Source organism: Chrysemys picta, chromosome 2, assembly GCF_011386835.1.
Source record: "Chrysemys picta bellii isolate R12L10 chromosome 2, ASM1138683v2, whole genome shotgun sequence".
In the NCBI taxonomy this organism is placed as follows: domain Eukaryota; kingdom Metazoa; phylum Chordata; order Testudines; family Emydidae; genus Chrysemys; species Chrysemys picta.
This window is the reverse complement of record NC_088792.1, coordinates 247,227,190-247,242,970: the sequence shown is the minus strand read 5'-3', so window position 1 is coordinate 247,242,970 and position 15,781 is coordinate 247,227,190. Positions and strand designations below refer to the sequence as shown.

Here is a 15,781-nt window from a genome sequence, read left to right as displayed (position 1 = left end):
GCATCACCAGGCCTGCCCTTCTCTGGCTCTGGGTGCATTGCAAATAGCAAGTCAGAGGGACAGAGTCTGACATGCATGCCTATCCCATCCCCCGATGGTGATTTGTCTCCCCCGGTTGCTCCCGACACCTGAACCAGATGTGCCCGCTCGAGACTGCTGCCTGGGAGGGCCGCGTGAATCAATTACTCTGTAGGGAAAGAGTAAAATATGTGGGGGACATTAAATTATGCGCTTATGCGGTGGTGCAGAATTCCCACAAGAGTAAACCCTGAACTACTGGAAGTTACTGACTAAGCACCTGAGAGCAGAGTTTGTTGAAGTGCTAAACCAGCTTTTAATAGCAGTAGCCTGTTCAGCAGGTGCAGTGTGTGTTTTCTCTTCATTTCAGCTAGTTTAGTTCAATGACCAGTTATTTCAAAATTAAGAAACCACTTGGGAGTTGAAAAAGCAGGGAAGCTTGTTTTACTCTTCCAATCTATGAATAAAAGCTAGGTGTGAAAGGATGAGATCTTGTAGTTCTAAAATCTGGAAGGACAAGGTGACCATAATTAATCAGTTCAACTCCAGATAATACTTCCTATGTTTAATAAATCAGTTTTAAATGCAAACATGTCTAATAAACTTTTTTCTTATGGATCCAGCACAGTTAAGGTTTTATTTAATAAAAACAGATTTAATTGAATTCCAATTTATATCCAAATGCAGCTTGACATTAATTTTTCACTTTTGATTTATCATCATCTAGTAAATAAGTAAGGCACTGTACACCATTTTTAACAATAAAAAAATGGAAAAATTAGAATCTAAATAAATGTAAGTTATATAATTTTTAAACAAATGTGTATAGATATAATGTATCCTCCTAGCCAACAAAAACAAATATGAAAGTTATTGTTAGGGCTATATTTAGTGGTAAATCAACATGTTTGAGTGTTTACCAACTAACAAGAAATCAACCTTTCTTTAGGAAAATAACGAAAAAGCAAAAATTCAAAACACAAAGTAGATTATTTAAATCAAGGTTTCCTGCTTCTTGATTTAAATCATGATTAAAATCAGCAATTTAAATTGCATTGATTTAAATCAATCCACCCTGAGCATTATGAAGTGAGGTTTGTGCATTCATTTCCCAGCAGAGAGGTGTTGAAAAACACCATTACTTGGTGGCAGTTGAATCAGAGAAGCCAGCTTATAAACAGGCATGTGGAGCCAAACTGTCTCACCAGTGGGCATGGGCCTTTCAATCAGGGTTTTGGTATCTTGGTGAGACAATGGGCCAGATTCACTGAAGCTGAAGAAAGCGATGTGTAAATTAGACCTCTCATAGTCAGATTCCTTTAGAGTTTTGCACACACACGCTACCCATGTCTAAGGGAGTTGGTGTGATTTATACCTGGAGGAGCTGAAGATGATGTAAATTAAAGTAGTGTGGGGGCTAATTTGATTTACACATTCTTCTAGCTTCTCAGCAGGTAAATTATGCTTACATAGACTCCCTTGGGCATAGGTAGACCACATGTTAGTAGCTCTATAGGTGTCTGTTAGTGTGGAGGAATCTAATTTTGGCAACACCTCTGAATTTGGAAATATGAGTCAAAGAGAATCTAAATAACCTTAAAAGGAGTCTTAATTTGGCATAAGAGACACATTGAAGGAAGAAAGTGTAAGCAACACCAAGGTAGGTTCCCACTTTTTCATACTCACTTAGGGTATGTCTACATCGGGATAAAAAACCCCCAACTGGCCCAGGTCACCTGACTCGGGCTCACAGGGCTCTGTGTAGACATTTGGGCTTGGACTGGAACCCATTTTTAGCCCCACAGCTTGAGCCCCACAAGCCCAAGTCAGCTCCCCTTGGTCTTTTATTCCTCAGTGTAGATGTACACTGAGACTCACCTGTGCTTTGGGCCCAGAGTACTTGTAGATAAGGTCAGCTCCCCTTGTGGGGTTAAAGTAAAAACAGCAAGTATAATCATTTAAATCAGCACTTTGCAGAAGTATTTTATGCTATCCCGAGGCAACAGTATTGTGTTCCATATGTCTAACAAGCACTACCAGACCAGAATGGGGTTCTTTTAGCCCACAGCCTTTTTCATCATGTGCAGGCATGGTGCCAAAGCTGTGCTGAGTACCTCCTCATTGAGAAGAAGAGCGAACAGACGAACAAGATAATGTCAGTAAAAATCCTTTTCTAGAAAGAATAAACTACCATAATTTTTGCCCTCCCTGGAGTTGATAGAAAAACTGAATACTGAAATGAACTCCACGGGGGAAAGCTAGCAAGGTTGAATAAATTTCAAATCTAATAGAACTGAAAGTACAAACCTTAACATACTCTATCAGCAAACCAAGCTATTATTAAAAACAGTAACATATTGGAATGATGAGTAGAGTTACTAGAAAATCAGACTTGTGTCTGTAATGTATGTGTTAAAGTTATCTTGAAAGGCAAGATGGGAAAATACAGACCCCATAGCAAATACTTTATGGAAAGGTTACTGTCCAAATGGCTTAATGGGAATACCAAATATGACCTGCTGAGTGGATAGAGAAAAGCTGTTGAATTCCTATGAGGAATCAGGATGAAAGGAACAACTTGGAAGTACTATTTTAGTACTCTTCATGGAGAGAGACTGATCTTGGCTGTAGCAAAAATAATAAAGGAGAGAAGACATTTATCTTCCCTGGCCTTAACTCTGCCACTGAGGTGGGGGGAAAAAGAATGGAGAAAAATTAAGGAGAATTTCACGGCATGCCATATTAAGCACCTCTGCTTTTCCCAGGTAAGCTCAGGCAATTTTCAGTAAGAGTGGGTATGCTTCATAGGACTAGGAGAACATGAGCTGACTACTGGAAAGAATTTATCAGAGAGGCCTGATTTTGCTCTCATGCAAGAATTGAAGAACATAATCATGAATTCAACAGGCTGTTTCCTTTTGCTGAAATGAATAGGAAATTCATGCTGAGAGACTGGGAGGGAAAAAAGACAAATTCCCGTGGTAACTATTAACCTTTGTCACTCAACCTTTATGGTTTCAGCACAAAATAGTAAAACTATTAAAGTAACAGAGGTTAAAGAATCAAAAATGTGCTTATTGTCAAAGCATCACTTTTAGCATCGTTTTATTTTTTTTAAACTGCTGGATAAATCTCTATTTATTGTTGCTACTATGTTTATAGAAATGTAACATTCATAGACCAGTTGACAGGTACAATATGTGTCCTCTTGGGATATCCCTAGTTATACATTTTAGACTGGAATTTCCCATTTAACTTGGTCTCAGTTGTTACAACATGTCCAGCTGCTAGCAATAGGATGTGACCCAGGTATTCCTGACATCATAGTTTTAATGGTGATCATCGGAAATTTGGTGCATATTAAGTACTTGCAGTGGTCAGCAGTCTTAGGACAGCAGAGAGAACAGTTTTGCTAGTCATAAGCTGCAAGGGAGCATAGGTAGACACCTATTTTAATAACCAAATATGATGCAGTTTGTGAATGGTAATTTGTAATGTATACCAAAGGTTTCACAACTGGGTTATGTTAGTACTTTGTGAGCAAGGTTATTGGAACATTTTCCATTTCAGTCCAACACTGTTACTCCAAACTGAGCTCTCAAAAGAAATGAAAAAATGTCCTTTGTATGGGATAGTTCTGTTATACCCCTCTCTAGTCAAAGGAGAGAGCAAAAAAAGGGAGGGGGGGGAAAGATAAGCTTCTGCATTTCTGCATTTTGGTATATGCTATATTTTCTTAACCAGCATGTGCAAAACCTGATATTTCTGAACACTGATTTTTGGAATGCACAAGAGCATTCGTCATTTTCTGTTGGCTCCTTGCCTTGTTCACTATGCACCATACAACTTCTGCAGTGAATTACATCAATCTTATTTATGATGCACCATGCAGCTCTGTAGTGTATGAGCAGGGGTGCTCAAGGCTTTCAGGTCACTACACAACTGTGCTATCTCCACTGTCTAATGTGTTTACTGAATGAGGCCGGGGCTTCGGCACAATAAATTGAATATTATCATGTAATGAAAATCTGCGTTATAATACAGACTTGAGGGGCAGAGTTAAGACTGTGCAACTTTTAACTCTCATTTCCTGACTTTTGAGTGCTTGTATTTGCAACTTTAATGTCCCTTGAATATATGTAGATATTGGTAAGGAATTTCCTATGATTTTTATAAAGAAAAGTAAAGAGAGAAAGAAATTCGACTATGCTACTGTTTGCTAGATAATGGTGAAATACCCTCTATAGCACAGTATGTGCAATCAATGAGCCCTTGCCTCATTCCACAAGCAGTTTGTTAGCTCATAAGTAAGATGGCAGGATTCCTTCAAAACCCTGCCTCTTTTCATACACACCTTTATAGGACATAGTGGGCGAAGCTAAAGTTAGGTTTGTATTCTGGAGCCCCATGCTCTCTTAAACTTGAAATTCGACTATATTTTATTAACTACGCATGCACATCCAACCGATTCCTGAGACATGGTCTATTCAATGTAAATTTCCACTCAGTTTATATGTTGCACAAATGTAAAATGCCAATGGAAGGGCAGGTGATAAGTAATTTTAATAATTTAACATAATCCAGCATACATGTGCAAAGTCTTTTTTATAAATCTGTAAAACTTAGCCTAATCGGAGCCAATATTTATTGGATCCTTGGAAGGCACATCTACATCCTTGGGACTGCATTCCTACCAAATTCCAATTTTCCATCTCTTTCTGCTGAGGTATTAGAACTGTTCAAAGACAGGTGCAACCATTTTTCTTGGAGAAAAAGAGTTTTTTTCCCCCCCCAGTCCTATGCTTGAAGTGAAACCGTGAGAAGAACAATTCTCCCAAAATTTATATATATATATTTGAAAAATGTATAAGCAGCTGAAAATGACCCTTGTAACAGAATGCTAAGACAATCTAGACTGCATGTGATGCGTATAATAGATATTTCCATCTGATTTGCTATTAGTTTCTTCTCTTCGGTATTTTTTAAGGCAGAAAATGAGTCAGAGCAGGGGATGTTGAAAAGGAGACTAGTCCACTAGTTTATAAACACGATCTCCCATCCATTTTTAACAGAGAGGATGATTAACCATTGGAACACCTACCAAGGGAAGTAGTGGATTCTCCATCTCTTTATATATTCAGATCAAGACTTGATACCTTTTTGGAAGATATGTGTCCGTCAGACAGAAGTTATTGGGTTCAAAACAGGTGCAACTGAGTGAAATATAATGGTCTGTGTTATACAGGAGGTCAGACTAGATGATCTGATGGTTTCCTGTGGCCTTTAAAATATATGATCTAAGAATACCATGTAAAGGGATTTTTCTTGCAAGGAAATAGGCATTAAGCACTTCATAGGATGTAGAGCATTTTGCGATCAAACAGGCATTGCCAAATGCTGGCCTTCTGTTTGGCTTTTGGATGCCTTTAGGTTTTTTGTGTGTGCTGCACTGGAAACTGTGTTTAATTCCAAAAACTGAAATCTCTAAGCATGTGTTTATAAATATTTAATATACGTTTTTAATAAATGAGTAATAGATTTTAAAGTCTAGTAATAGGGGGAGTCAGTTTGAAAGAAGTAATTTTCAATATATGAACCTTTAAAATAAATGAACATATGCCATTAGAGAAACATCTCTTATACAATAATAAATAAATCATTAAGATCAATAATTTGCACTTTTGTAGCACCTTCTATCCAAGGATCTCAAAGTGCTTCATAAACATTGATTGAGCGACCCAGCATCTCGGTAGGTAGTATTTTACCGATGGAAAAACCGAGGCAACATAAGGAAGTAACAATCTCTCTTCAATGCAGCAGAGCCAGTGAAAGACCCAGGAATATAAACCAGTTCCATACTCTTATCCAGGAGTCGGTACCACCATGTTGCGCAACGGACACTTGACAAAATTACCATATTTAGTGACAGACGTGTGTGTGTGTGTGTATGGGGAAGAAGGGGGTGTTATGTCATTCAGTCATTAAATTTTTTTAAAAATTACCACGGACCTCAAAATTTTTACCTCGGATGCTTGTGTACGGACACGTTGCTGACCTCTGCTCTAATCACTTCACTGCAATGCTCTTTCAGAAGGAAAATTAGCTTCCTCACTACCCAGTCCTGATTCATTATATTGCTTCACAGAGGCAACATTCTTAGCTGACTAAAAGTGCTTTGGAAGGAAGTTTAAGGAATGATAATAATAATGCTAGTTTTATTTGGAAAATGTCCTTGGCACACACCTTGAACTGTACAAGTTATTTAAAATACATTAAGCTTAAAAGAAGATTATTTTCTGAAACCAGTTACCAGGATCCTAAAAACGGAGAAGAGGTAAAAAGGGAAAATGATAATTTCGGGGCCAGCAGTGGTCAAACTCAAAACGGATATAGAAATAATGAAAACAAAAAAGGTTTCAAATATACCCATTGCTGTAGATAAATCTCTGATAATTTTCATACGACTTTACATTGTGCCTCTTCATATAACCTTGTGGTGGGTCTACCCACGTGTGATCTCTGTTTTCATGGGACTTTGTATCAAAGCCTCATTTAGAAACTTTGCATTGCCCTTGGTATAATATTATAGCCCCTAAGGATAGAATAAGATAGAAGAAAAATTTCTTTTTGCTATCAGTAGAACAAGAGCTCTCTTCCCCCCCCCCCCCCCCTAATCAATTGCCCTGTTGAATGAATGAGGTGTGGATGAGCAAGGCATGGAAGGCAGCACCTCCAGCCAGCCTCAACTGTTGGAGAGGGGCTGGGAGGCAGACCCAAGGACAATAAAACGTGTCAAGTGGGCTCATTAAAGACAAGCAGACATATCGACGGCCTCGGGGGTTAGAAGCAAGCACCTTCTTTTGGAAACACCCTCTTTGCAGCATTGGGACAACACTCAAAAGAAAGCAGCACAAAGGACCAATGAACACAGACACAGAGTTTGAATCTGGTATAGATTTGCATAAGAGGAAAGCTGCTATAAAAGTGAGGTGTCTTGCAGAGGACCCCGGGTCTCGTCTTGTCAACGTGGGAGCATCGATCCGGATCGGCAGAAGCCCGGCTCCACCCCCTCCCCCATCTAACTCACCTGGCCAGTGAAGTTAAGGGGAGCAACTAATTGGTAACAACAAGACAGAGTGTGTTTGTGTGTGTGTGTGAGTGTAAGTGTAATATATTATATGCATATGATACAGTGTTAATGAATGCATGTATTACTAATAAATGTGGCGTTTTGCCTTATTCCCCCTGCAAAGATCCTGTGCAGTACTTTAAGTACAACATTGCCTGCATTCTGGTAGGTGATTGTATGGTAGCAAGGCGATTAAATAAATTTTGCATGCAAATTAATTCATTGTTATAGGTATGAAGGGGGAGCCAAACAATTTCCTACATGTCCTTAAATGGCAATATTTTGCAAGTTGCACATCAGACACATGAAACACTGTTTTTATCCAAAGCACCTAATTTAGACCTGGGATAAGTGGTGACATTTCATTGATCTTAACAAACATGTCTTAATATGGACACAGAGGTCCTTCTTACTGTGAGTCTCCAAAAGAAAAATAATATGGAATAGTATGGCTGGGAATATATGTATGAAAATATAGATAAGTTTAACAAAGCCAATCGCCTTTATTCTTTCTTTATGCAGTAGCAGGTGTTAATAACACAAGCACAGATCCCATCATTAGCTTTAGCCCAGTTTTGCTTTGAAGGCAAAATTGTGCCTCCCAATATGTGTTCAAAACATTATTTCACCTGAATTTAGGAGGTCCATAAACCAAAACTCTAGGTCCTCATAAATATGCATTTCCTTTACTCTTTTAAGCAAGCTACTATTGCTGTCATTCACTTTTAGTTAAGACCTGTCAGGTGGTGTTTATGTTGAAGGAAAGGAGTTTAAATTACAAGTGAACTGAAGAACTGTATTTCTTTTGGAGTGCTAAAATTATGAGTGACTTGGGAAGATTATTCCTCACAAGTAATTTTAGGATCCCAAGAGATAATGGTGACGTGTAAAAGAGATGTTCCTGTCCCTGTTAATTCCATTAAAACCATCTGATTTCTACACTGTTGGTGAATGGGTCTCCAAGAACTTGTTTTGATGTAAATTTTCCATCTTGCATAATCACTTTCACAGTATCATCTAACATATACTTCTGCTTAGAGTGTCTGCATTGACACCTGAAGTGACAGTGATATATAGATCTGACAGAGCATCCTTTGTAATATGCTTCATTGATGTGAAAATTGCAAATGCTGACAATATTACTGGAAACATCTTACTTGGACAGAATTAACAAATTGCACTGACACTATATAAAGGATCTTGGGATGGTCCTATAATGTGCAGCTGGTCCAGAATAACGTGATTACTTTTACTGAGGAGTCATAACATGTAGGCAGACAGCATCTAAGAATGTAGAGCCTCATCCTAAATTGAGAAGCAGCATGATCTGCTGGGTGAGGCACTGGATTAGTAGTTAAGACATTCTGGTGCTATTTCCAGCTCTGCCATTGGCCTGTTGTGTGACCTTGGGCAATTCCTTTTTCTGTCTTTGTTTCCTCTCCCACTCTTTGTCTGTCTTGTCTATTTAGACTGTGCTACTACTAGGGCTATCTGCACTTTTGACCCTGCTCTTGTATCTCAGAGTGCACCCCTCCCTCAGGTGACAGGCCCCAGGCCTTCACCTCTCTTTCCCATGAGTCTCCTGCTCTTGGACTGGGTTGCAGGATACAGCACACTGTACCTACTGTGGTTCCTCAGCAGGCTCAACGATAGGAACACAGCATAACGAGAGGAAGGGTTTTAACACAATGAACAGTTTATAAACATCTATTTTATGTAAGCTTATGTAGGCCTACCTTCTCCAGATACCTCCACTTATGGGACTGGGTTTCAATCTGCTTCTCTGCAATCTCTGTTTTCCTTTCCCCTTGTGTTTCAGGGGGCCTTCTGTCAGTCCCAAAGTTCTTTCTTTGCTCTGGGTCTCTTAAATTTGGAGAAACCAGTTTATATGATCCATTGGGGGAACAGGGATAGACTTCATATTATCACAGTTTAAGGCCAGAATAGACCAGCAGATCATCTAGTCTGACCTCCTGTATATCACAGGCCACCAACACCACCCAGCTCTTGCCAGGGATGGTGGAAACTTCCTAATGGGGGGGGGGGCACCGTGGTCCCCACACACACTGCCTTGTCCTTCCAAGTCTCTGCCCTCGCACCACCCCTTTTCCCCAAGCCCTCACACCACCCTTCCCCTCTACCTCTCCTCCCGCCCCCCCTTTCCGGCACCCCTGGCACTTGCATGTTAAACCCAACAATCAAAATTAGACCAAATTTACAACCTACTTCAAAGCAGCTGGTTCTCTGCATTGTCTTTTATGTAGTGGCAACTGGGGGTATCAGATGTGTTAGCCTTCCTGCCTACTTTCAGATCAGCTGCTTCTGGAATTAACCCTTGGTAGTCACTTAGGCTTGGTCTACACTAAACCCCCAAATCGAACTAAGGTATGCAACTTCAGCTACGTGAATAACGTAGCTGAAGTTCGAAGTACCTTAGTTCGAACTTACCTCGGTCCACACGCGGCAGGCAGGCTCCCCCGACGACTCCGCGGTACTCCTCTCGCCGAGCTGGAGTACTGCAGTCGACGGCGAGCACTTCCGGGTTCGACTTATCGCGTCCAGACAAGACGCCATAAGTCGAACCCAGAAGTTCGATTGCCAGCCGCCGAACTAGCGGCTGGGTATAGACGTACCCTTAGCCAACAGCATAACAAATGGACAGATTAAACACATACTATTCATAAAATGTTACAGACAGCTCCTTCATAGTAAGCTCAGGACAGGGCCTATCTGTTGTTATGTGTTTGCACAAAGCCTCGCCCTAATCTCAGTTGTGTCCTCAAGGTGCTACTGTAATACAACTAGATGATCATAATAGTAATACTCTGTCTCTGTCTGCTTGACTGTAGAGCTTATATGTAGAACATTCCCAGAGCCCCTCTTGCTCGGCTTTCGGCTATAATTTGAAATAAACTGTACATGTATCCTCAAATAGAGCACAGTCAAAAAAGTTTGTCTCCTCTGTGCTGTGGAGAGCATTCCATACACTTGTACAGTTGTAAAACAGTTGCCTAGCATACTGTGTCCATCTTGCCTCAGAGGCTTTGAGCTTGATTCTGTTTTCACTTACTCTAGACTAAATCATGTCACTCTGTTTGAAGTCATCAGAGTTACTAAAATTGGTGTAAGCAAAGTTAGAATCAGACCAGTTCTGTCTTGCAAAAGCTCCAGGTCTCCCTTTTGGCCTGTACATCTACCCCTCCTTCTCAGTAATGCACTGCCTCTGTATAGCATAATGATCTCACAATACTTAATGTGAAGAAACTAGTTACTATAGTTTCTTTTGTCCCCCAAACAGTCTGACCAATTATTTAGCATAACTGTGGCTTGTAAATTATGATAATTGTCAGTACTTTACACTGGCTCCTAAACAGTAGTGATTTTGTTTTGCTTTGTCCACAATTCTAGAACTTACTATGAAACCTGCCTGTTTACATGGCTGTAGAAATGCTTGTAGTTTTCCCTAGCAATTTATAAATGGGCCAGGGGGAGAGGCAATACACTCACAATGTGGCCTGGTTCAAATTAATTATATTAATTTATTTTTAAAAGCCTTAACATTGTCATTATTGTTCATTTTAATATAAAATGTTAAAATGATCACTGGAAAGGTTAACTGAAGAATTTCAGTTGTGCATGTTCAGGAAACTCCTACTAATGCATAACTGCTATCTTCCTAGTATCGACAAACCAAAAACTATTGTAACCATTAAACTTGTGTTAAGAGAGAAACTTTGAAATATACGATTATATGGAAAATCATATTCTTTGAACACAGTGCCTAATAAAGATCAACATTTGTGTGAGCGTTGTTTTATGTATAATTTATTTAAACTTTATACAATTCATCCTGCATATTCTATAGGTGTTGGAAATATAATGAAAATCACATGACTTTTGATTTAGTTTATTTTATATAGTAGTCTCATTGTTTAGTATTTGTTTTTAAATTATTTGTATTCCATTTTCTAAAATTCCTTTGTAAATTGCTTGTATGGACTTGTTAAAAATGTTGCTTAAAATAAATGAGTGCAGGAAAGAAATTAAATAGTGGAAACATCTTTTTATTATCTATTATAGTATGAGTCCGAATGCAGAGATTTTAAACATGTGTTCCTTTTTGTGAAATACTGAAGCTCCTTACAAGTTCTGCAAAGGGTAGGCTGTTTGCAGGTGTTTTTATTTCCAGCTTTAAAATTGTATTTAAAATGTGTCACAAGAGTTCTGAGCTGGAATCAGGAGAGGGCTGAAATAGTTGAATGGGAAGATTTTGGTACTGTATACTTGAGGAAGCCTTATATTTAGACCAAAAAAATCTTGCAGATAGTACAAAAGAAACTTTTATTCACTTTAATGCATCTTTCTTGTTGACTTAAAGCTGAAATGTAGTAGCTCTAAAATTAATTTACCTTTCATGAACGACTGGTTGGATTATCTTTGTAGCATTAAATGTAATGATATGTCAACTCTGAGCTTCGAGCACGTTGTGTCTACTGTAAAAAAGTTGTCCCTGAGCACTTAATGTTGTGTTAAATGATGATGTGTCCTTTGCAAATGTATTATTAGTGTCAAGCTGTTCCGTCTCTTGCGATTGAAAAATGGTCAGTGATTTGAGCTTCCATTAAACCTGAATAAAAAAGAGAGAGGCTGTGGGGGGTTTTCATGCTTTTTTTGAGCACATACAGTCTCTCATGAGTGTGTTTAATACGTATCAAAATGTTTCTGTTAGCCTAAGACTCCAAAAACATCTCTAATCACAGCAATCTTGTTTTGTAATTGTATTAAAACATATCTCTCTTCTGCTTTTCGGGGAGAGGAGGGGAGAGATCACTGAAGATGTTAGTAGGGTAGTTTGAGAGGGCCAAAAGCAGTGCTAAATGCTTTAAGGCCAAATCCTACTCCTATCAAAGTTATTAGGGGTTTTGTACATTTAATGTTCATGGCAGCTGGGATTGGGCCCTTAATTTTCCCTGGGATTTTGTCTCTCTTAGATTCCATTAATATTCTAATAAATTGTTATTCCTAGTTAGATCTTCTGTTTAGATTAGTAATAATATGTGTTGTACCTTGGCATTTCCTCTGTGCATTGTTTAAAATGTAGATATGATACCAGATTGGCATTAGATTGGGAATTCTATTACTTATTGAATAAATGGTAAATGGCTTAGTACCTACTTGCCTGAGAGATGCCTCTTCTCCACACATTACTAGAAGTTAAGATCAGCAGACACACCCAAGGAGAATCCTCATTGTTATACAGCAGGAGGGGCTGCCAGCAGGGCATTCTCCAGGGTGCTGCCTGGAAGATGAAAAAACCAATTAGACATCTTGCCGATCTAGCCTCAAGGGAAAAATACTTTTCTGATCCACAAAACTGGTGACCGGTCAGACCCACAGCATCTTGGAGACATAGTTCAAACAGCAACAGAGAGTCCTGTGGCACTTGCTACCCCTCTGATAGTTCAAACAGTGCCTTACTTATAGGATAGAGAGGGCAGGGCAGCAAATAAAGTAGCATGGCTGCACACGTGGGTGGGCCGACTTTCCATTAGAGTGAAGGGGGACACGCTGGTCAGTCAGCTTTTCCCTCTTCCCCCACCAGCCTGTCAGCAAAGGTGGGGGAAAACTGTCTTCCTCCCTTGCCACTGCACCTTGCTCAATCTTCATGAACATTCTGGGCCAGGGGAATAGTAGGGGAACTGAGCTCTCGCCCTTCTTTTTCAGGACCTCAGGGATTGTCTTTCTCCTGCCAGTCAAATCAAACATTCTCCTCCCTGTTGCCTCCCCTCACCTCTCCCTTGAGATGGAGCAGGGGTAAGGGTGGGATGGAATATATCCATTTGGAACCAGACTGTGGAAACCCTAATTACATTGGTGAGACTTTGCACTATTGGTTCCATTGAGTTCAACTGACTTAGTTATATGAGTAAGTGTTTTCAGTGTAAGGGTTACCACAGTTTGCCCTAGTTTTGTTAGTGTTTTTAATTGGCCACCTGTACTTTTTAAACCTGATGTATGTGGTAAAGCATAGATTGCTGTTACTTGTGGTACTTAAATGACTAATATTTGCACTTTTGTTACAGTGTAACTTAACTAATTTTAACATCTGAAATGGATCACTACAACGTGGAATAAACGTTATTACAGTTTTGATTATGATTGTAATACCAACACAAAAAGATTCAGGACATCGGTTTGTTTGCGGTTACAAATTGGACTGAAAGCACTGAAAGGGATTTAAATCTGTAATGTTGATTAGCAACTTTTACTATCTGTCAGTTTTTTGGCATGCTGTAAATAACTCATCTTCAAATAATTCATCTGAGTAATTAAATTTAGATTGCACATTTCTCATTTCAAATATTTTGACTCTTATCTGTTTGGTTTTCTATTGTGGCTTAATTGGTGTGGTCTATATAAACGGACAATGAATTTATATACCTTTTGTTATAAAGATCAGTCAGTGAATAGAACTTGGTATTCATCCCAGGCAGAATTATGATTGAATGTATTTGCAAGATTAAAGCTCTGAATTTACTTTTTTCTAATTAAAGGCAATTAAAGATTTGCAGACACAAATAAAAGACAATGAATTGAGGAATAAGTGTAGGAGCAAGTCCATTTGCAGGTGAAAAGAAGTGCCTTTGAAGCAGAACCAGCTGTATTTTCATTGAAAGAATTACAGTTTGGGAAGCTTTTCTGCATGTGCTGGCTTGATAGCATAATGTACTCATAAGCAGCTTATGCAGTACAGCATTCAGAAAATAGTGCATTAATTTTTAAAGAAGCAAATGCAGGCGAAGAGCAGCACTGCCACATGATGATAATGAGGGTGGATATTGTAAAGTCTACTGAGGAAAAAGAAAGCAGGGAGCTTCTGAAACACGAACAGTATAAAACAATAACCAGGTATTCATATGATAATAAGCTTGGACAGTAGTATCAACAAAGGGCAAAGATGCAGCCCTGTTTCTGTTTAAGCCTGATGAATTGAAAAGCAGTTAGATACTCTTCAATCTGTTATTCAATCCTGGTATTTAATAAACTATTGTTAAAACATTGGCTTATTTGAAACAGTAAATATTGGTGTCCCTTCCCTCTCCCTTAAATGAAGCTAATTTGTAGAGTTTGACCAAGTTATATTTTAAATAGCAGGCTCCTCAAACAACCACACTCTTGTGTGTAGTCAACTTGTTCTCAGTGCAATACACTCTCAGTCACAACACAATACAATGGTTGGGATGACTACAAAAATATGGTGGCATTCGTGCCAGCAAAATAGTGATTTAGTGACAAAATATTCCTGATGCCTAAAGAAAAGTGGCCTCCAGAACTCACTGAACTTGTCCAGTTCATCTTTAGTGTTTAATTTAGGTTTTGTACTAACCGTGTTGTTGTTGCATGGAAACACTAAATTTGAAAAAAAAAAAAATTCTGGGTCAGATCATCTCTAATCTGTTATTAACGTTATTAAATAAAAAGATGTACGGGGCCTTATTCCCACTCACTAATAGTGATATAAATCACACTAATTCCCATGAAATCAATATAGTTTTAATACTGTTTATGTGAGAGGAGAAACAAGCACCTGTTGTGTGTTATGTGAAATCCTAACATTTTTTTCTGGGGGAGGAACGTTGGCATTTTTCACTGTGAAACTGTTTCATGGCAGAAATGGCAAACTGCCCTTGGCTTTACCCATGTCTAAATTTGCAAATACTAGCACAGGTCTCAGCTTCTGCCCATCAAAATTCTTAAAGCAGAATTTATGGTGATGCACACTTAATAAAAGTGGCTATTATAGCTGCTGAACTAACAAAGGAGAAGAAAGAAGAAGAAAAAATTGTTACTCACCTTCTCTTAACTGTTGTTTTCAAGATGTGTTGTTCATATCCATTCCAATACCCACCCACCTACCCCTCTGTCAGAGTAGCCGGCAAGAAGGAACTGAGGGAGTGGCGGGTCGGTAAGGTCCTATATTGAGTGCCATGATGGCACCACTCCAGAGGGCGCCCGGACTGACACGACGGATATTGCTAGGGGAAAAATCTTCCAGCTGCCGTGCATGCACATATCTGATTGGAATGGACATGAACAATACATCTCAAAATACAACAGTTACGAGAAGGTGAGTAACCATTTTTTTGGGGGGGAGGGGGAGGGGGAGGGTTGGTTGCCAAATTTTTATTTCAACATCCCGTTTTTTTGAAATTCCTTTAGGTAAGGTCACTTAGGTTTAAGATGTATTAGTGCTACAGGTAAATGTGTCCCATCAGAAGTGCTGCGGGAGATAGTCCAGGTACAAGCGGTGTTCACTGATATGCCAGCAGTGCTTTATATGTGTTCAGTGATTTTTGCAGAAATCTTTTAAAATTTGCACTGTTCTCTCCATCTCCCTCTTCTGAGGGTAACATGGACTTCTAATATGATCAAAATCAAAATCCTGTGTTAATACTAGGAATGTTTCAGTGGTAAATTGAGTCCTATTGCCACATATGAAGACTTCAGGAACCACAGGTCTTGCAAATATTAATTTTAGTTTCTGGGTGACTTGTGAGTTTTGTGTGAGTATAGCCAAGTCAGTGTAACTGGAGAAGAAATTGACTACAATAATATATGTCCTTATGTGACAGG

The 15,781-nt window shown here is 39.0% G+C and overlaps 1 protein-coding gene across 4 annotated transcripts in view; it reads left to right on the top strand.

The window, feature by feature from the left end:
* Nucleotides 1–15,781, top strand: part of TRIQK (triple QxxK/R motif containing) — an 81,361-nt gene that overhangs the window by 25,744 nt on the left and 39,836 nt on the right. For all 4 annotated transcript variants that reach the window (XM_042845125.2, XM_065585903.1, XM_065585904.1 and 1 more), the window contains one exon: nt 12,872–13,021. In XM_042845125.2, coding sequence (XP_042701059.1) covers nt 12,872–13,021 — 150 coding nt within the window. The remainder of the gene's footprint in view (nt 1–12,871; nt 13,022–15,781) is intronic.